Source organism: Drosophila mojavensis, unplaced genomic scaffold (genome assembly GCF_018153725.1).
Source record: "Drosophila mojavensis isolate 15081-1352.22 unplaced genomic scaffold, ASM1815372v1 contig_108, whole genome shotgun sequence".
Classification (NCBI taxonomy): Eukaryota; Metazoa; Arthropoda; class Insecta; order Diptera; family Drosophilidae; genus Drosophila; species Drosophila mojavensis.
Window position 1 is genome coordinate 1,525,601 of NW_025318636.1, and position 20,815 is coordinate 1,546,415.

The window sequence follows — 20,815 nt, forward strand, 5'->3', positions numbered from 1 at the left end:
AGCATATACGAAAAAACGATCAACTCTCATTTGCGAGCTCTGGTTGGAATATATTAGATTATACATTTCAGTTGATAAAGCTAATTGGGATATTTGGCTTCATTATTTCGTTTCTTGTTTCAACACGAGCTCCCCTATGGCACACAGATATTGTCCATATGAGTTAGTTTACGGTAAACAGAGTAATTTACCAAAATATTTTAATAGCATAGACAATATTAAACCATTGCACTATGGTCCAGTCTAAGTTTTTTTTTTTTTTTTTTTTTTGAAATAAAGTCGAAAAAAAATGGAATAATATTGTCCTAAACTTTACACATCTTTTTATTATGACACTAATGATTTGTAAAAAAAAAAAAAATGATGCGACCACGCACACTCTTGCTACCCTTGAGAATTAAAAGAAATTTATTTATTTTATTTATTTAAGAGCAAACTTATTAATAATAAAATTAAAGGCTAGTTTAGTATTATGGCTATGGCGGCAGAGGCCTTCAGCACTAGAGTTGTATTTACATAGTTACTTAACAGTATTGTGTGTTGTATTTAGAGTAATGGATATGAGTAATGATTTTTTTTTTTCTTTTTTTTTATTGTGTTGATATAAGTTTGTTATTTTTAGATATTTGAGGATGTTTGATGTGTTTGAAGGAGTGGGAATTGCTAGGTATTGGAGGGGGGGTTGGTGTTTTTGAATATTGCTTCTCTTTGAGGTTTTAGTGTATTGCAGTTGATGAGGATGTGTTCCAGTGTTATGGTGTTGTTGCGGAGGGGGCATATAGCGGGAGAGTGATCTATGTGGTGGATGTGTGTTATTTTGGAGTGTCCGAGTCTCAGTCTGGTTCTTATTATTTGATCTCTTCTTGAGAGGGATAATGAGTTACTTTTAAAGATATGGTAATTGTTAAGTTTGTGTGGGATGTTTGTTTGGTACCAGGTTGATGTTCCGGTTATGCTGGATTGCAGTTTTTTGAGGTGCATGTTTTTTAGGTATTTTTTTATGTCTTGTATGTTGAGGTTTTCCTTTGTTATCAGGGACTGATTCGCTGCATTTTTGGCAGAGGTATCTGCTAGCTCGTTCCCTACTATTCCCACGAGCCCGGGCACCCAGAGTAGTTCGAATTTGGGGAAGGTTTTGTACATAATATTGCGAGCGTATGCGGGATAATGATCATTGTTGTTTGGATTGCTAATTGCGTCTATTGCAGAGAGTGAGTCGGTGCATATGCAGAAATTACCTCTTTTGTATTTAATGGTCTCTAAAGCTTCTACTATTGCGATGAGTTCTGCGGAAAAAACGGAGGAGTAGTGGGCTAGGAGGTATGTTTTGATGGTAACGGCTTCACTTGTGATAGCAAAGGTAGTGGTAGTGCTGTTTTGGGATCCATCTGTATAGATGTATATGTAATTAGGGTTGTCTATGGTCTTAATTTGAGCGAATTCAGCTCTGTATGTTTGTGGGCATGTGTTTTTTTTTCTATTAAGGTTCCTCAGTGTCGTGTGTGCTTATTTTGGTTGCATTCCATGGAGTGGTGGTCAGAGTAATTAGTTTTGCGGGGCGAAAGGGTAGGTTGGGTTTTTTGCTATATTTTTATACCCTGAACCCATTTTCAATGGGAAATCAGGGTATAATGGTTTTGTTGAAATGTATGTATCAGGCAAAAGGAGGCGTGGCAGACCCCACAAAGTATGTATATTCTTGATCAGGGTGACGAGCTGAGTCGATTTGGCCCTGTCTGTCTGTCTGTCTGTCCGTCCGTCTATCCGTATGTTTGAACGCGTAGATTTCAATTTTTTTTTTTTTTAAATGACCGTATATACAGCGCAAGAATCGAGCTTATCATTAAAAATCGATAACTCATCCCGATATTTTTATCGATAACGAACCTTATCGAAAACAAGTTATAAAACTATATTTTCTACACCTTTATTGCTAGAGTCTCCAAATTTTTAATGTATGCTTATATGCAATTTATGCAATTTCGGATTTTGTTAAAATTTACCCCCCACCTCTTTGTCCGCCCCCTCACCATCACTTTTGTAAAAGGCGTATTTCAAATACTAGAGACTTGTGCTTTGGCAAATACATGCATATCCATATTATAATCATAATCTGAACGTTTCATGAAGATCGTATTTTCAGAAAAAAAGTTATTAAACAATTAAGTTCTCATAGTAAGCGCACACTGCAGCCCATGCGTGTTTATGCTTGTGTGTGTATGTGTTGGTGTATGTAAATGTTTGTATATGTCTGTGTATATGTCTGTGTGTATGCGTGTGTGTGTGTGTATGTATGCCTGTGTGTGCGTGCGTGTGTATGTCTGTGGTGCGTATTTCTTGTGTAAGCTGAAAGACGCGAAAAATTATTGAAATAGCTAATGCTCCAAGGATTCAGGGGATCTTGTAGCCGAGCAGTCTCGACTAGAGCTTTCTTACTTATTATATGTATGTATGTAACAGGCAGAAGGAATCATCGCAGACCCCACAAAGTATATATATTCTTGATCAGGACGACGAGCTGAGTCGATATAGCCCTGTCCGTCTGTCCGTCCGTCCGTCCGTATGAGCAAAAGGATCTCAGAAGATATAAGAGCTAGAGAGCTGAAATTTGGCATGCATACTCGTGTATACCATAGGCAGTTTGCTTTATTTTTTCGATAACTCATCCGATAACTTTTTTATCGAGAATAATCGAAAAATCGACTTGGTTTTTTCAGCCTAGTTTGAACACCTGAATCTGGAGACTTCAAATTTGCGTTGTATATAGAGTTAATGGACACAAAAATTTTGTAATTTACAGATTTTGGATACCACGCCCCCATCGCCCCAAATTTGTAAAAAACGCATTTCAAATACTAGAGACTTGGGCTTTGGAATGTACAATTTAACCATATGATTACGCTCTGAAATTTTCATTAAGATCGTGTATCTACAAAAGAAATTATTCGACAAATAAATTCTCATGAATACAGCCGCTGCTTACTGCGCAGTTAGCAGAGCGCGTGCTTATTAGTGCATGTGTATGTATGTGTGCATAAAAGAAGTCCAGAACGATGAGAATATCAGCTTGGAGGGTTCAGGGTATCTCCTAGTCGAGCAGTCTCGACTGGAGCCTTCTTACTTGTTTTATTTCTGTAGCTTTTTTGCTGGGATCTAATTATTTTTTGTATTGTGGCTGTTTCTTTGTTTATGTTTGTGCTTGGTTTTAGTTGGATTGAGTATTCTTCTGCGAGTTCTGAAAATCGTTCCCAATTGGCTTTATCGGTGATGAAGATGGGTTTGGAGGATGTGTGTTGTGCTCTTGTTGGATAAGAGTTAAAGAGGTTAATTATAACAGGGAAGTGGTCGATACCGAAGAGATCATTTTCTGTGTACCATGTGCTGTCAAGTTGTAAAATTGGACTACTAAAGGTTATGTCGATATTTGTTAGTGTATTGTGGGTGCTAAGGTGTGTTGGTGAACCGTCATTTAGTAGGATGTAGTTTGATTGAGTTATGAATTTGTCGAGTATTTCGCCAGTGACTAGCACGGGTATGTTTGAGGTTTCTAAAACATTTTGGAGATTGTTTATAGAAAATTCCCTATTTGGTGCTATGTAGGCTGAAATTACTCTAAATTTGAGGTTTGACTTGAGTTCTGCACATGCTGCATCGAAGCCACCGTTCAGGCAGATTTCTCGAATTTTTAGGGAATTATGTATCAGTAGAGCTACGCCCCCATGGGAAGGTGAACTGTTCTTTGTTATTAAGGTGTAGTTGTTTGGTATAGGTATGGGTTTGGGGTGTATTATGTGTGTTTCTTGTAGAGATAGAATAAGGGGCGTGTGTTTTTTAATTATTGTTTGTAGTTCGCTGTAATTATTTGTGTAACCGTTTATGTTCCATTGGGTAATCTTAAAGGTCATTTGGTTTTATTTAAGTTTAAAGAGAGGAATGTGAGAGTATTGTGAGTCTATTTTTGTGATAAATGTTAAATACTGTCGCTGTCGTTGTTGTCTTTGTGTTTTCCTTTTTTGAGGTTTTGGCACTTGCTGGGTTGGATTTTGTGGGTCTGAGGTTTGTTGAAAGTGTATTATTTTTTCTCTTTAGGGAATATTCTTAATTTTAGGTCGTTTGTTTTTTCGCTTGCTAGGTTTTGTGAGTTGGTGAGGTCGACTTCGTCCATTTCCATGTCTTCTTTGCGATGGTGCTGGTGCGATGTGCTTATCCTTGAGGTCCTTGGGTGCTCTGATAATAGGTCGTGGTAAGATATGGGTTGGGACGAGGTGTTCGTTTGCTGGGCTGATGATGGTTTTTTGTAATGGGTCGGGGTTGATGTTGTCGTAACTGTATTTGTTTTTGGTATTGTTGAGTGAGCGTCTTGATTTGTGACAGCTTTGGTCAATGTTGATGCGCAGCTGTTGCTAAGTTGCGGGTTATGGCGAGAGTGGTAAATTGATAAAGCTGTTTTGTGGTCTACTTTCTCTGTAGTTTTGATTGCTACCAGTTCTTGTTGTTTTAAGAATGTTGGACATTTGCGGTCAAGTGGGCTGTGTTTGGGGTCGACTTCGGAGTTGTTTATGCAGTTTAGGCAGCACTTCTCGTTGGTGCATGTCTCATATTCAGGGGTGTGTGTAATTTGAGAGCAGTTTTTTGTTTCTTCTGGACTTTTGCAGATCGGTGTTGGATGTCCAAATCGTAGGTATTTTCTGCATCTCAGAGGTAGAGGAATGTACGGGCGAACTCTTGTGCTTTCATATCCAATTTTTATTGCTTCTGGAAGGTTGTGTGTGGCAAATGTAACGATTATAAGTCCCGTTTCAGTCATGCCTTGGTCTTGTTTTTATACCCTGAACCCATTTTCAATGGGAAATCAGGGTATAATGGTTTTGTTGAAATGTATGTAACAGGCAGAAGGAGGCGTGGCAGACCCCACAAAGTATATATATTCTTGATCAGGGCGACGAGCTGAGTTGATTTGGCCCTGTCCGTCTGTCTGTCCGTCTGTCCGTCTGTCCGTCCGTCCGTCTGTCCGTATGTATGAACGCGTCGATTTCAGAAGATATAAGAGCTAGAGACTTCAAATTTTTTTTTAAAATGTTCGTAATTACAGCGCGCATATCAAGTTTATCATTAAAAATCGATAACTCATCCCGATCTTTTTTTATCGATAAAAAACCTTATCGAAAACCAGTTATAAAATTATATCTTCTACACCTTTATTGCTAGAGTCTCCAAATTTTTAATGTATGCTTATATGCAATTTATACAATTTAGGTTTTTGTTAAAATTTACCCTCACCCTTAAATTCACCCCCCTCACCCTCACTTTTGTAAAAGCGTATTTCAAATACTAGAGACTTGTGCTTTGGCAATTACATGCATATCCATGTCATAATCATAATCTGAAAGTTTCATGAAGATCGTATGTCCACAAAAAAGTTATTAAGCAATTAAGTTCTCATAGTAAGCGCTCACTGCCGCCCATGCGTGTTTATGCGTGGTTGCTTGTGTGTGTATGTGTATGTAATTGTTTGTGTATGTGTGTGTGTGTGTATGTGTGTATGTATGTGTGTGTATGTATGCCTGTGTGTGCGTGCGTGTGTGTGTGTGTGTGTGCGTGTTTCTTGTGTAAGCTGAAAGACGCGAAAAATTATTGAAATAGCTATTACTCCAAGGGTTCAGGGGATCTCGTAGTCGAGTAGTCTCGACTAGAGCTTTCTTACTTGTTTAAAATATTTTTCGCACTTCGGTTACGCTTTGAGGTTTAAGCTCATCTAGTATTTCTGCTTCCTCTATGTTTCGTAATTCGTTGCAGTAGATTACTCCCTTAGAAAAGTTTAGTGTCTTGTGTTCAGTGGCTTCAACTTCGATATCGGCTATATTTTTGTTTTTAGTAATTTCATTGTTTGTAAGGTATTTTTGTTTTGATTAGTAAGGTGCCGGCGCGAGTTTTTTTTTTGCATAGGTCGACTTCTCCTCCACATGTGTAGTCTATTGTTTTTTTAATTAGAAACGGTGATACATTTTCAAAGGATTTATTGTTTTTTCTGTTAATTACAATGTATTTTGGGTTGTTTAGGTTTTGATATTTGGTGTAGATTGGTTTTTATTGTTGTGTTTATGTCGGGCGGCTTAAGCATTGTCGTTGTTTTTGTCGGGCTTAGGCCCCGCGCTTTGGTTTGTGACTCTTGCAGTTGTTGTTTTTTATTTTCGTATTCTGTTATGTGCACTTGTTTGTTTGTCTGATCTAACTGATAAGAGTTTTTTGTAATGCTCTTTGGGCACCGCAGAAACGCAGAAGTAACACGTCATATCTCGATGAGGGTTTCAGTGAAACTGAGACTTCCAGAGACTTCAAGTGTGTGTGCTTGCCCGTCGCAAAATCATATTCTTTATGCGTATCAACGCTTTCATACCCTTCCCACGAATAACCATCGAAACGCTACATTTTGTTTGCATGAGCGTGACAAACGCTTTTATGATTTCGGTATACTCTTCACTCAATAGGAAAGAGCTGGTATCGTCGCGAACAATTTTCAATTTCTGTGCGCTGCTGCTATTTGAGAGACCATAGAGAGAGATAGAGTGAGAGAGAGAGTAGGATAAATAGCGCATAGCCGTGCTTCATATAAGAATGGCATCATTTCGTTTGAGCGCATTTTGTCGCATTTTTTTGTCGTTGAAAAAATTTTTTCTAGATGTCTAGTCTATATGTAGTATCGATGGATTTGGGCTCTCATGATATATCGATGGTTTATTTCATCCATCAATAATTTACTACTTGGTGGCGCGAAGAGGCGCATGTAAGCATTTTCCGGAATATACATATATAACATAACATATATATATAAGTTAACACTAGTCAATGCATAGCACTTCCTCTTCTCCCCTACCATCAACTTGGCGCCTCTGCTTCCCAACATGTCTCAGGCCGTTGCCGCCCTGCTGCTGCGACGTCGACGTCGACCTGGAAAACGAAAAGGAAGAGAAGCCGCCGCCTGACGAAAGGCAGTCGATGGCAGTCGGTGGCTGGCAGCTGAACTGGACGAGACGATACATTTAACAAATATTAACAATTCATTGCGAAATTATAACGATTTAAATCGAACTATTCCAAGATTGTTTTTCTTTTGGTTTATCCGAATCTGGGAAACTAAATAACGATAAGTATAACCCTTGGACGTGGTCGCCATTAGAGTAACAAGGCATCACGATCGTTAACTGGCGCCCGAGCAGGGACCAATTCGTTTATAAAATTGTGCGGATAAAAAATAGAAATATAGTGCCACGAGTATTCCCTAAATAAAAAATAAAAAATTATATAATACGTGAAATTTTTTTCAGTTTTTCCGCGCAAAACAATCAAATATAAGTGACTAAAAATAAAAAATACGTAAATAAAAAATTAAGATAATAATTATAATTTTAATATGATTAAATAATATGCAATGATACGGAAGTTTTGAAGAATTTTTTTTAAAAATCTTTTTCGTCGGTATTGCGCGAGTTACATATGTCTAGGCACCCGTCCATGTTCCCCCCAAAAGCAGACGCGTCTTGCCTTATAAGCAAGTACTCGACTATTTTGCAGCGGCGACACTGACAGAGAAACTACCAAGAATTAGAATATAAACAGTTCTTGGAATCCTGTCAGCAGCGACGCAGACAACGAAACGACGGCGGCAAGAGATGCAAAAGCAGAGCTTGCAGTCAGTTCTATTTTTGACAATCAGTCGACTAGTCGAACAAAAACAGAGCTAATCAACTTAAAATAAAAAAGCCATAGACACCATAACTCGCGCGAATCAAAATAATAAAAATAAAAGTACTAAAAAAATAGTAATAATAATAATTAATTAAATATGATACGACACAACGCAATGAGAAAAAATTTCACTCAATAATACAGGAAACTTTGTGTTCAAGAATTAAAGGAATTTGTGCGTGTGCTAATAATATAAGAAAAAGTCTGTGGAAAATGTGTACGTAATCTCTATGTTAAGAGATGCGTGGGTTCGACTCCCTTCGCAGACCAAATAAAGAAATAAAAAGTTGAAAAAGCCGACGGCAAATTTTTAGTGGGCAGTGCACTTGTGATGTGTGATGTCGGGGTTCGACTCCCTGCCGTGCGGTGATATTCAATTTGAATTATTAAAAATGTTATATAAAATCATGCAGCTAAGGTCGGTGGCTAAAAAATATTGGTGGGCAGTGCATGTCAGGGGTCCGACTCCCCGCCACCCGACCCGAAACCGCTGATAATTTGCGCACATTTTATAATCGAAAGTGGTCTCAGTTTTAATTTTAAGAGATAACCACTGTGGCAGCTTTGAACTGCAAGTGGCATTTTTTAAATTTTAAGAGATAACCAGTGGGGCAGCTTCGACCTGCAAGTGGCATTTACAAGCACAAAAAGCAAAACAAAACGAAAAAGTAACATGCAGTGAGTGTGAGTGCAAGTGCGTTACTTGCTGATAGAGGTGTGTGGTTATGCACTGTGTTCCGTTGGAAAGGCCTTGCAATCAAAAATAAAAGACAAAATACAAATATTGCGTTCGGCTGCCCAACGGTTCGTGGAGTCGTTCTTACCCCAGTAGGCTGTAACAGGCTAAAAAGGATAATAAGGACCTCCCGTTAAGTGCAAATCGGCCCACACCTTGGCATACGATACGCTGCAACTCACGCCTGTGCGCAAAGAATACAATATGACACTATAAAAAATACCCTATAAATTTACCCTATTAAAAAAAAAATAAATAAATAAAATAAAAATAAATAAAGATAAATACGATCAACCAAATAAAGGACAGATTAAAGAAGTCAGCATACTCATATGCACAGTAGCGCACACACATTGAGAACACCGACTAACATTTATTCTGGATTAAAGAAGTCAGCACATTCATACGCACACTAACGCACACATATTGAGAACATCAACTAACATTTATTCTGACATCCTATTAACTTAATTAATATACCTAATATCAAATATGGCGGACCACTAGCGACGTTGACACAGAGCAGGGATGGAGAGTGGATAGATATTTCAACCTGATCCACATGGTAATACTGGATGAAATTGTAGCGAGCATCGAGGCGACGAGAAATGAAGCACGAGAACTAAACGCAGGGCAAATCCGAGTCTTGACGTTGTATTACCCAGAACCACACGCCGCCAAACGCCTGCAACAATCACCGGTGACACTGAACCTCGTGTTGCACAGGCAAATGACATCACTCCGGTCACCCAGAAGGTTGTCTGATCTGCGGGACGCAGATACTTAAGGGGGGAGGAGTTAACACCAGTCAATGCATAGCACTTCCTCTTCTCCCCTACCATCAACTTGGCGCCTCTGCTTCCCAACATGTCTCAGGCCGTTGCCGCCCTGCTGCTGCGACGTCGACGTCGACCTGGAAAACGAAAAGGAAGAGAAGCCGCCGCCTGACGAAAGGCAGTCGATAGCAGTCGGTGGCTGGCAGCTGAACTGGACGAGACGATACATTTAACAAATATTAACAATTCATTGCGAAATTATAACGATTTAAATCGAACTATTCCAAGATTGTTTTTCTTTTGGTTTATCCGAATCTGGGAAACTAAATAACGATAAGTATAACCCTTGGACGTGGTCGCCATTAGAGTAACAAGGCGTCACGATCGTTAACTTATATATAAACATTAAGTTAATAATATTATTATATAGGGATTAGTTTTTATAGCTATATTTCAATGATATTTGGTGGTTCTTCGTCAGAATGTATGGACAAATTTTAAAAGCCATCACTTACAACATGAAACTGATGTTTAAAGTGCAAATGTTTTTTTATTATATTATGTACATTTAAGATGGCGCTTCTGCTTCGCGTTCTACTACTAGATTTTTGCACACCGCTTCTGAGGATGATGCATCCAATTTTATCCATATGTAATAAAATATATATTTTATTAGATATACAACCATCACATAAATATCCGATTAGTATGGTATTGTTATACAAAATTGCACGAATCATTTACGCTGGATGTATGATTAAAATTATTGAAAATTTATTTATTTCTAAGAAACTTCAAATCTTCGATGGAACTATCGATAGTATCGATGGTTCATTCCATCGATGGATAAATCTATCGAGGGTAACCTCTATCGATAGTTTTGCAGCCCTACTACCGATGGTTTTACGAACGGGCGATACCTCGATATTTTGCGAATACCGATAGTCTAACATATTCAAATGTCACCGACCTTTGAACGCGTATGGAATATAAAAACTTTAATGTCAGTTGTTTCATACATTGTTTGTGTTTCTTTTTATAATTAATAGCTATACATGTAAATGAAGACAGAAACATTTTTTGGTACCGATCTGTAAATGCAGACGAAATTTTAATTATTTTAAATTTCCGACAGTACTATCGATAGTATCGATGGCTTTCACTGACAATTGTTTTCGTCATCGATGGTTTTCACTATCGACTGTGAAAGAATTGATGGTAGTATAGCTTTGCATCCCTATTCCAAAGTATCCTCGTCTTTCTTCTGGAAGCCCTTGCTCGATAGAGTTGTCCCTCTATTCCCACGAGCCCGGGCACCCAGAGTAGTTCGAATTTGGGGAAGGTTTTGTACATAATATTGCGAGCGTATGCGGGATAATGATCATTGTTGTTTGGATTGCTAATTGCGTCTATTGCAGAGAGTGAGTCGGTGCATATGCAGAAATTACCTCTTTTGTATTTAATGGTCTCTAAAGCTTCTACTATTGCGATGAGTTCTGCGGAAAAAACGGAGGAGTAGTGGGCTAGGAGGTATGTTTTGATGGTAACGGCTTCACTTGTGATAGCAAAGGTAGTGGTAGTGCTGTTTTGGGATCCATCTGTATAGATGTATATGTAATTAGGGTTGTCTATGGTCTTAATTTGAGCGAATTCAGCTCTGTATGTTTGTGGGCATGTGTTTTTTTTTCTATTAAGGTTCCTCAGTGTCGTGTGTGCTTATTTTGGTTGCATTCCATGGAGTGGTGGTCAGAGTAAGTAGTTTTGCGGGGCGAAAGGGTAGGTTGGGTTTTTTGCTATATTTTTATACCCTGAACCCATTTTCAATGGGAAATCAGGGTATAATGGTTTTGTTGAAATGTATGTAACAGGCAAAAGGAGGCGTGGCAGACCCCACAAAGTATGTATATTCTTGATCAGGGTGACGAGCTGAGTCGATTTGGCCCTGTCTGTCTGTCTGTCTGTCCGTCCGTCTATCCGTATGTTTGAACGCGTAGATTTCAATTTTTTTTTTTTTAAATGACCGTATATACAGCGCGAGAATCGAGCTTATCATGAAAAATCGATAACTCATCCCGATATTTTTATCGATAACAACCCTTATCGAAAACAAGTTATAAAACTATATTTTCTACACCTTTATTGCTAGAGTCTCCAAATTTTTAATGTATGCTTATATGCAATTTATGCAATTTCGGTTTTTGTTAAAATTTACCCCCCACCTCTTTGTCCGCCCCCTCACCATCACTTTTGTAAAAGGCGTATTTCAAATACTAGAGACTTGTGCTTTGGCAAATACATGCATATCCATATTATAATCATAATCTGAACGTTTCATGAAGATCGTATTTTCACAAAAAAAGTTATTAAACAATTAAGTTCTCATAGTAAGCGCACACTGCAGCCCATGCGTGTTTATGCTTGTGTGTGTATGTGTTGGTGTATGTAAATGTTTGTATATGTCTGTGTATATGTCTGTGTGTATGCGTGTGTGTGTGTGTATGTATGCCTGTGTGTGCGTGCGTGTGTATGTCTGTGGTGCGTATTTCTTGTGTAAGCTGAAAGACGCGAAAAATTATTGAAATAGCTAATGCTCCAAGGATTCAGGGGATCTTGTAGCCGAGCAGTCTCGACTAGAGCTTTCTTACTTGTTATACCCAGAACCCATTGAAATTGTATGTATGTATGTAACAGGCAGAAGGAATCATCGCAGACCCCACAAAGTATATATATTCTTGATCAGGACGACGAGCTGAGTCGATATAGCCCTGTCCGTCTGTCCGTCCGTCCGTCCGTATGAGCAAAAGGATCTCAGAAGATATAAGAGCTAGAGAGCTGAAATTTGGCATGCATACTCGTGTATACCATAGGCAGTACGAGTTTGCTTTATTTTTTCGATAACTCATCCGATAACTTTTTTATCGAGAATAATCGAAAAATCGACTTGGTTTTTTCAGCCTAGTTTGAACACTTAAATCTGGAGACTTCAAATTTGCGTTGTATATAGAGTTAATGGACACAAAAATTTTGTAATTTACAGATTTTGGATACCACGCGAGTTCTGAAAATCGTTCCCAATTGGCTTTATAGTTGATGATGATGGGTTTGGAGGATGTGTGTTGTGCTCTTGTTGGATAAGAGTTAAAGAGGTTAATTATAACAGGGAAGTGGTCGATACCGAAGAGATCATTTTCTGTGTACCATGTGCGGTCAAGTTGTAAAATTGGACTACTAAAGGTTATGTCGATATTTGTTAGTGTATTGTGGGTGCTAAGGTGTGTTGGTGAACCGTCATTTAGTAGGATGTAGTTTGATTGAGTTATGAATTTGTCGAGTATTTTGCCCCTATGATTATTAATATTTGAGCGCCAGTTTTTATGCCAACCATTAAGGTCGCCAGTGACTAGCACGGGTATGTTTGAGGTTTCTAAAACATTTTGGAGATTGTTTATAGAAAATCCCCTATTTGGTGCTATGTAGGCTGAAATTACTCTAAATTTGAGGTTTGACTTGAGTTCTGCACATGCTGCATCGAAGCCACCGTTCAGGCAGATTTCTCGAATTTTTAGGGAATTATGTATCAGTAGAGCTACGCCCCCATGGGAAGGTGAACTGTTCTTTGTTATTAAGGTGTAGTTGTTTGGTATAGGTATGGGTTTGGGGTGTATTATGTGTGTTTCTTGTAGAGATAGAATAAGGGGCGTGTGTTTTTTAATTATTGTTTGTAGTTCGCTGTAATTATTTGTGTAACCGTTTATGTTCCATTGGGTAATCTTAAAGGTCATTTGGTTTTATTTAAGTTTAAAGAGAGGAATGTGAGAGTATTGTGAGTCTATTTTTGTGATAAATGTTAAATACTGTCGCTGTCGTTGTTGTCTTTGTGTTTTCCTTTTTTGAGGTTTTGGCACTTGCTGGGTTGGATTTTGTGGGTCTGAGGTTTGTTGAAAGTGTATTATTTTTCTCTTTAGGGAATATTCTTAATTTTAGGTCGTTTGTTTTTTCGCTTGCTAGGTTTTGTGAGTTGGTGAGGTCGACTTCGTCCATTTCCATGTCTTCTTTGCGATGGTGCTGGTGCGATGTGCTTATCCTTGAGGTCCTTGGGTGCTCTGATAATAGGTCGTGGTAAGATATGGGTTGGGACGAGGTGTTCGTTTGCTGGGCTGATGATGGTTTTTTGTAATGGGTCGGGGTTGATGTTGTCGTAACTGTATTTGTTTTTGGTATTGTTGAGTGAGCGTCTTGATTTGTGACAGCTTTGGTCAATGTTGATGCGCAGCTGTTGCTAAGTTGCGGGTTATGGCGAGAGTGGTAAATTGATAAAGCTGTTTTGTGGTCTACTTTCTCTGTAGTTTTGATTGCTACCAGTTCTTGTTGTTTTAAGTATGTTGGACATTTGCGGTCAAGTGGGCTGTGTTTGGGGTCGACTTCGGAGTTGTTTATGCAGTTTAGGCAGCACTTCTCGTTGGTGCATGTCTCATATTCAGGGGTGTGTGTAATTTGAGAGCAGTTTTTTGTTTCTTCTGGACTTTTGTTGGATGTCCAAATCGTAGGTATTTTCTGCATCTCAGAGGTAGAGGAATGTACGGGCGAACTCTTGTGCTTTCATATCCAATTTTTATTGCTTCTGGAAGGTTGTGTGTGGCAAATGTAACGATTATAAGTCCCGTTTCAGTCATGCCTTGGTCTTGTTTTTTAAAATATTTTTCGCACTTCGGTTACGCTTTGAGGTTTAAGCTCATCTAGTATTTCTGCTTCCTCTATGTTTCGTAATTCGTTGCAGTAGATTACTCCCTTAGAAAAGTTTAGTGTCTTGTGTTCAGTGGCTTCAACTTCGATATCGGCTATATTTTTGTTTTTAGTAATTTCATTGTTTGTAAGGTATTTTTGTTTTGATTAGTAAGGTGCCGGCGCGAGTTTTTTTTTTGCATAGGTCGACTTCTCCTCCACATGTGTAGTCTATTGTTTTTTTAATTAGAAACGGTGATACATTTTCAAAGGATTTATTGTTTTTTCTGTTAATTACAATGTATTTTGGGTTGTTTAGGTTTTGATATTTGGTGTAGATTGGTTTTATTGTTGTGTTTATGTCGGGCGGCTTAAGCATTGTCGTTGTTTTTATCGGGCTTAGGCCCCGCGCTTTGGTTTGTGACTCTTGCAGTTGTTGTTTTTTATTTTCGTATTCTGTTATGTGCACTTGTTTGTTTGTCTGATCTAACTGATAAGAGTTTTTTGTAATGCTCTTTGGGCACCGCAGAAACGCAGAAGTAACACGTCATATCTCGATGAGGGTTTCAGTGAAACTGAGACTTCCAGAGACTTCAAGTGTGTGTGCTTGCCCGTCGCAAAATCATATTCTTTATGCGTATCAACGCTTTCATTCCCTTCCCACGAATAACCATCGAAACGCTACATTTTGTTTGCATGAGCGTGACAAACGCTTTTATGATTTCGGTATACTCTTCACTCAATAGGAAAGAGCTGGGATCGTCGCGAACAATTTTCAATTTCTGTGCGCTGCTGCTATTTGAGAGACCATAGAGAGAGATAGAGTGAGAGAGAGAGTAGGATAAATAGCGCATAGTCGTGCTTCATATAAGAATGGCATCATTTCGTTTGAGCGCATTTTGTCGCATTTTTTTGTCGTTGAAAAAATTTTTTCTAGATGTCTAGTCTATATGTAGTATCGATGGATTTGGGCTCTCATGATATATCGATGGTTTATTTCATCCATCAATAATTTACTACTTGGTGGCGCGAAGAGGCGCATGTAAGCATTTTCCGGAATATACATATATAACATAACATATATATATAAGTTAACACCAGTCAATGCATAGCACTTCCTCTTCTCCCCTACCATCAACTTGGCGCCTCTGCTTCCCAACATGTCTCAGGCCGTTGCCGCCCTGCTGCTGCGACGTCGACGTCGACCTGGAAAACGAAAAGGAAGAGAAGCCGCCGCCTGACGAAAGGCAGTCGATAGCAGTCGGTGGCTGGCAGCTGAACTGGACGAGACGATACATTTAACAAATACTAACAATTCATTGCGAAATAATAACGATTTAAATCGAACTATTCCAAGATTGTTTTTCTTTTGGTTTATCCGAATCTGGGAAACTAAATAACGATAAGTATAACCCTTGGACGTGGTCGCCATTAGAGTAACAAGGCGTCACGATCGTTAACTTATATATAAACATTAAGTTAATAATATTATTATATAGGGATTAGTTTTTATAGCTATATTTCAATGATATTTGGTGGTTCTTCGTCAGAATGTATGGACAAATTTTAAAAGCCATCACTTACAACATGAAACTGATGTTTAAAGTGCAAGTGTTTTTTTATTATATTATGTACATTTAAGATGGCGCTTCTGCTTCGCGTTCTACTACTAGATTTTTGCACACCGCTTCTGAGGATGATGCATCCAATTTTATCCATATGCAATAAAATATATATTTTATTAGATATACAACCATCACATAAATATCCGATTAGTATGGTATTGTATTGTATTGTTATACAAAATTGCACGAATCATTTACGCTGGATGTATGATTAAAATTATTGAAAATTTATTTATTTCTAAGAAACTTCAAATCTTCGATGGAACTATCGATAGTATCGATTGGTTCATTCCATCGATGGATAAATCTATCGAGGGTAACCTCTATCGATAGTTTTGCAGCCCTACTACCGATGGTTTTACGAACGGGCGATACCTCGATATTTTGCGAATACCGATAGTCTAACATATTCAAATGTCACCGACCTTTGAACGCGTATGGAATATAAAAACTTTAATGTCAGTTGTTTCATACATTGTTTGTGTTTCTTTTTATAATTAATAGCTATACATGTAAATGAAGACAGAAACATTTTTTGGTACCGATCTGTAAATGCAGACGAAATTTTAATTATTTTAAATTTCCGACAGTACTATCGATAGTATCGATGGCTTTCACTGACAATTGTTTTCGTCATCGATGGTTTTCACTATCGACTGTGAAAGAATTGATGGTAGTATAGCTTTGCATCCCTATTCCAAAGTATCCTCGTCTTTCTTCTGGAAGCCCTTGCTCGATAGAGTTGTCCCTCGATGTCCTTTCTGTTACACTTCCAACTTTTAAAACTTTTTGCTCTCCTCTTATAACTCTTCCGGTGTCCTTTTATAGCCTGGTCAGAGGCCCTGCTTCCCGCTGTAACGTGGCCCATTGTATTACATACTGGTCTGCCTTGTGAAGTGAGCACATGCATACATACATTTGTGTATGTGTATGCTTGTATGGGATGGCAAGCTAATTGTCTCTGGATTTAGTAGTTTGTAAATTTTGTGGGCCATTATGACTTAATTAGAAATTTTTGACAATAATGAGTAAAGCTTGAGTAAAATATGACATGTGTATTTCATATATTGCAAAGCATTTAATAAAGTTAGTAGTGTTTTACGATAATTTTTTCGGTTAAAAATGTGTATAAAATAATTTTAACCATATATAATTATTTACGTATATAAACACATTTATAAACATGATTAGCAATAATAATATATAAATGTACCTATGTACATATGTATGTATGTTCATACATAGTACATCTGTGTAAAGTGGTTATGACAGTCCGTAAGACCGACCAAATGCAAATGCTGGGCTTTAAAATTGTTACAAGCAGCAAGAGTAACGCACGCAGGTCACAAATGCTCATACATGTAGCAAGGGACTACAAGTGTGTGTGTACTTGTCCGTCGCGAAATCATATTGTTTATGCGTATGAACGCTTTCATACCCTTCCCACGAATAACCATCGAAACGCTTACATTTTGTTTGCATGAGCGTGACAAATGTTTTTATGATTTCGGTATACCCTTCAGTCAAGAGGAAAGAGCTGGGATCGTCGCGAACAATATTCAATTTTTGTGCGCTGCTGCTATTCGAGAGACCATAGAGAGTGACCATAAAGAGAGGGAGAGAGTGAGTAAGGGAAAAAGAGCGCATAGCCGTGCTTCATTTGATAATGTGTGCATTTCGTGGCAGCAGTCGCAGCACACTGATTTTGTCGTGCCTTAATTACACTGCCTGAGCCTCAGAAGACCGAGCCGACCAAATACGAAGTTGTCCGGTCTGTTCAGCGCATTTTTTCGGTGTTGAAAAAGTTTGTTCTACATGTCTAGTCTATGTGTTCTCTGGTCAGTGATATTATTTAATTGACAAGTACTCATTCATTCAGATCACCTTCAAATATTAATTAAACAAGTCAAGTCTAGTCGAGACTGCTCGACTACGAAATCCCCTGCACCCTTCGAAGAGTTGATATTTCAATAATCCTTCGCGTATTTTGACCTCTAGTATTTGAAATACGCCTTGTACAAATATGGCGGAAATTATATAAGGTATGGTCGAAATTATATAAAATACATTTAGGTTTTAGGACATATATTAAATGAACTAGTTTTCGATAAAGAGGTTTAATCGATAACAAAGAAGAAGAAGATATCGATTTTTCCATATGCGCGTGAAATACACGGATCTAGAGAAAACAAGTAAGAAAGCTATAGTCGAGACTGCCCGACTACGAGATCCCCTGAATCCTTCGAGCAACTGATATTTCAAAATTGCTTACTATGGGAAATTATTTGTTTAATAACTTTTCTTATGGATAGACTACCTTTAATGTTTTTAATCGATAACAAAATAACGGGGCAAGTTATCGATATTTAAAGCAAAACTCGATATTCGCTATACACGGACCTAGGAAAAGAATTTCAAGTCTCTAGCTCTTATATTTTCTGAGCTCGACGCGTTCAAACATACGGACGGATGGAGAGACGGATAGAGATAAATCGACTTTTTATTTTTTGAAGGGTAATTACGTCTATATTTTTTCATGTAATTTAAAAGAAAAAACTTGAGTTCAAAAATACACCTATCTTAAAATTATAGCAATGCCAAAAAAGTTTTAAAATTATAAATTATATTTGCAGTTATAAAGAGAAAATAAGTAAGAACGTTGCAGTCGGGCGTTACCGACCGCGGAATACTCATTCACATCCCATCAGCAATTTAGCAGCTAAGTTCAGTTCTAATCAGAGCTCGCAAATGAGAGTTGCTTCGCATCATAACCAAAAAAATTGTGCAGACACGACTCGCTCTGAGCGTCACTCTCTGTTTTCTTTAGAATCTGTTTCGCTCAGACGCAATGCAATGACTCATTCGTGTGACGCTCTCACATGAGTGTCGCGTAAAGACTAACACGATTTTCCCTCACACAAAGACTCTCAGCAAAAAACAGTTTGACTAAAAAACTCAACAGAAATGATCTTTGCCTTCGTGTGCATGTAAATACATGCATACATACATACATAAAAGAAAGCAACAATCGCGTGTAATTACTCATACAAACGCAACTGACAGTTTGCTTCATTTAACTCAAGCAAACGATCAGTGTTTGACTTGAGCGAAACGAAAACAGAAATATTTGTCTCGCTCAGAGCGCGAGCGAGCTAAGCCAGACGCGACAAAAACAGTTTCTGTCTGAGTTTTTTTGACTGTGTCAGTGAAAGACACTTATTTGCAGACAACGAAAAAGTGTTAACAGTTATTTGCAAGCTATGGTTCTAATACTGCAGAAAATTCTGTTTTTCCCGATTTGTCACGTCCCTACAGGGTCAGTAGGGTCAAATGATTTTTGGGTCATCGATAGAGGATTTGAAACTTCTAGCTATTATACTTTAGGGCGGATATATATCCGTCGAAGCTTTTTGGTTTTGGGTGGTCAGCCCGAGTATATATACAAAATTTGAGGGCTCTAGCATTAATAGTGTCAAAAATATAGCAGAATTTAAAAAGTCACTATATTTTCAGCTCTGATTTGCCATACCCCTAATGAGCGTAGACATAAATTTTTAGCTGACGTGCAAAATTTTAGCGCTCTAGCTGTAAAACTCTAGGAGATACTGTTTTATCCCGTTTGCCACGCCCCCAATGGGTGTAGATATATCCGCCATAGATCGTGATCTTGGGTGGTCGACGCGGATCTACATGCCAAATTTCGGCTTTCTAGCTCTTCAACTGGCATATCGTTTTCCGATTTGCGGATCGGGCGGATCGGGAAATTTCAATACCTTATAAATCGGAGATATACACGAGTGAGTATTCCGAATTTCAATTGTCTAACTTCAATAGCGCCGAAAAAAATTGCGTTAATACGGACAGACGGACGGACAAGACGGACATTGCACAAAACCAATATACTCATTTCACAAAAGATAAAAACAAGCCGAGTGTCCGGCGGAAAACTACCATAATAGACGATTCCATTCCCTGGAGTGATGAGATGAATATAAATTTTTTCGGGAATGAGTCAAACAGAAATGTTCGAGGACCAATTGGCAAAGAATTGGATCCAAAGACGGGTAAGCACGAAGGCATAGTTACTTAGGCTGCTTTTCATGGCAAGGTGTTTGTCCAATTCATTGAAATCACGACAACAATTACAGATTCCTTTATAAACAAATATTGAGCAGTGTTATGCTACCATATGACGACAACATGCCTCTAAAATGGAAATTCCAACAGGATACCGATCCTAAACATTGCTCCCGAGTGATTAAGGATTGGTTTCATGAAAATATAATTGAATAGTTATTGCGTACCAATGCAGTCTCCAGATCTCAATCCAATCGAGAACCTTTGGGGACACCTGAAAAGGGAAATTTCCAAAACTAGCTGCTCCAAGAAAACCCAATTACGGGAAAATAATCAGAAGGACTGGTATATCATTCCTGTGGAAATGTGTAGAAAGTTAACATCTTCTATGCCCTAAAGGATCAGCAAAGTCATTGCGAATAAGGCCGGACAGACCGGGTATTAAATACATTCATCTAAATATATTCTAAATATTCTACAATATTTCAGAAATTTTAATTTTTGTGCCAAAATTATGTTGAACATTATTATTTTGTTAACTTTTTTTTTATAATTTTAAGATATATCAATTTTTGAACACAATTTTTTTTTTTTTTTTTTTTTTTTTTTAAGTTACACGAGAGAAGGTAGACGTCATTACCTTAAAAAAAAAATTGTTCACATCTATTGATTTAGCCATGAGTTATATACTTTGTCTGATGTACCTAGGATAGTTATTTGGAACTGCTACTTATGTCCATCATTTAATAAATATCCGTTTTTAGTGAAATTTATTTTGCCCTGATATCCTATTTAAATTTTGCTTTTGAATGAAAAATAATTTAATAAATTACTTTTTTCTAATAATTTTTTTAATCTGTTAAGTTTTTTCATTATGATCGCGTCCACCATACCTGGAATAATCCTTTTTACAGAGTATAAGACCGCGTCTAGTAAAACAGCTAGAGCCAACGTCGGCTAACATAGCTCCACAGCAATGACATTTTAGGCAACTGTTGTGCCAATATCTGTCTAACGCATATAAAAGATATCTATCACTTATTTTGTCTATGAAAATACAAAAAGAAAAGAAACGAGTTAGTGTATAAAATATGAATTCACATTAAATTATTAATTATATAACTAACAAAATT

The 20,815-nt window shown here is 37.8% G+C and overlaps 1 protein-coding gene and 1 long non-coding RNA gene across 6 annotated transcripts in view; one reads left to right on the forward strand and one right to left on the reverse strand.

Moving 5' to 3' along the window:
- LOC6578216 (LIM domain transcription factor LMO4) overlaps window positions 1-20,815 on the reverse strand; it is a 58,648-nt gene that overhangs the window by 21,089 nt on the left and 16,744 nt on the right. For 4 of the 5 annotated variants that reach the window (XM_002004096.4, XM_032728840.2, XM_044011445.1 and 1 more), the window contains one exon: window positions 20,576-20,729. The exons of the other annotated variant lie outside the window; for it this stretch is intronic. In XM_002004096.4, coding sequence (XP_002004132.1) covers window positions 20,576-20,729 — 154 coding nt within the window. The remainder of the gene's footprint in view (window positions 1-20,575; window positions 20,730-20,815) is intronic. 5 annotated transcript variants of the gene reach the window in all.
- Window positions 6,543-7,089, forward strand: LOC122757880. Its single transcript, XR_006358063.1, has 2 exons — window positions 6,543-6,784; window positions 6,844-7,089. It is a non-coding gene; the product is annotated as an uncharacterized LOC122757880 (long non-coding RNA).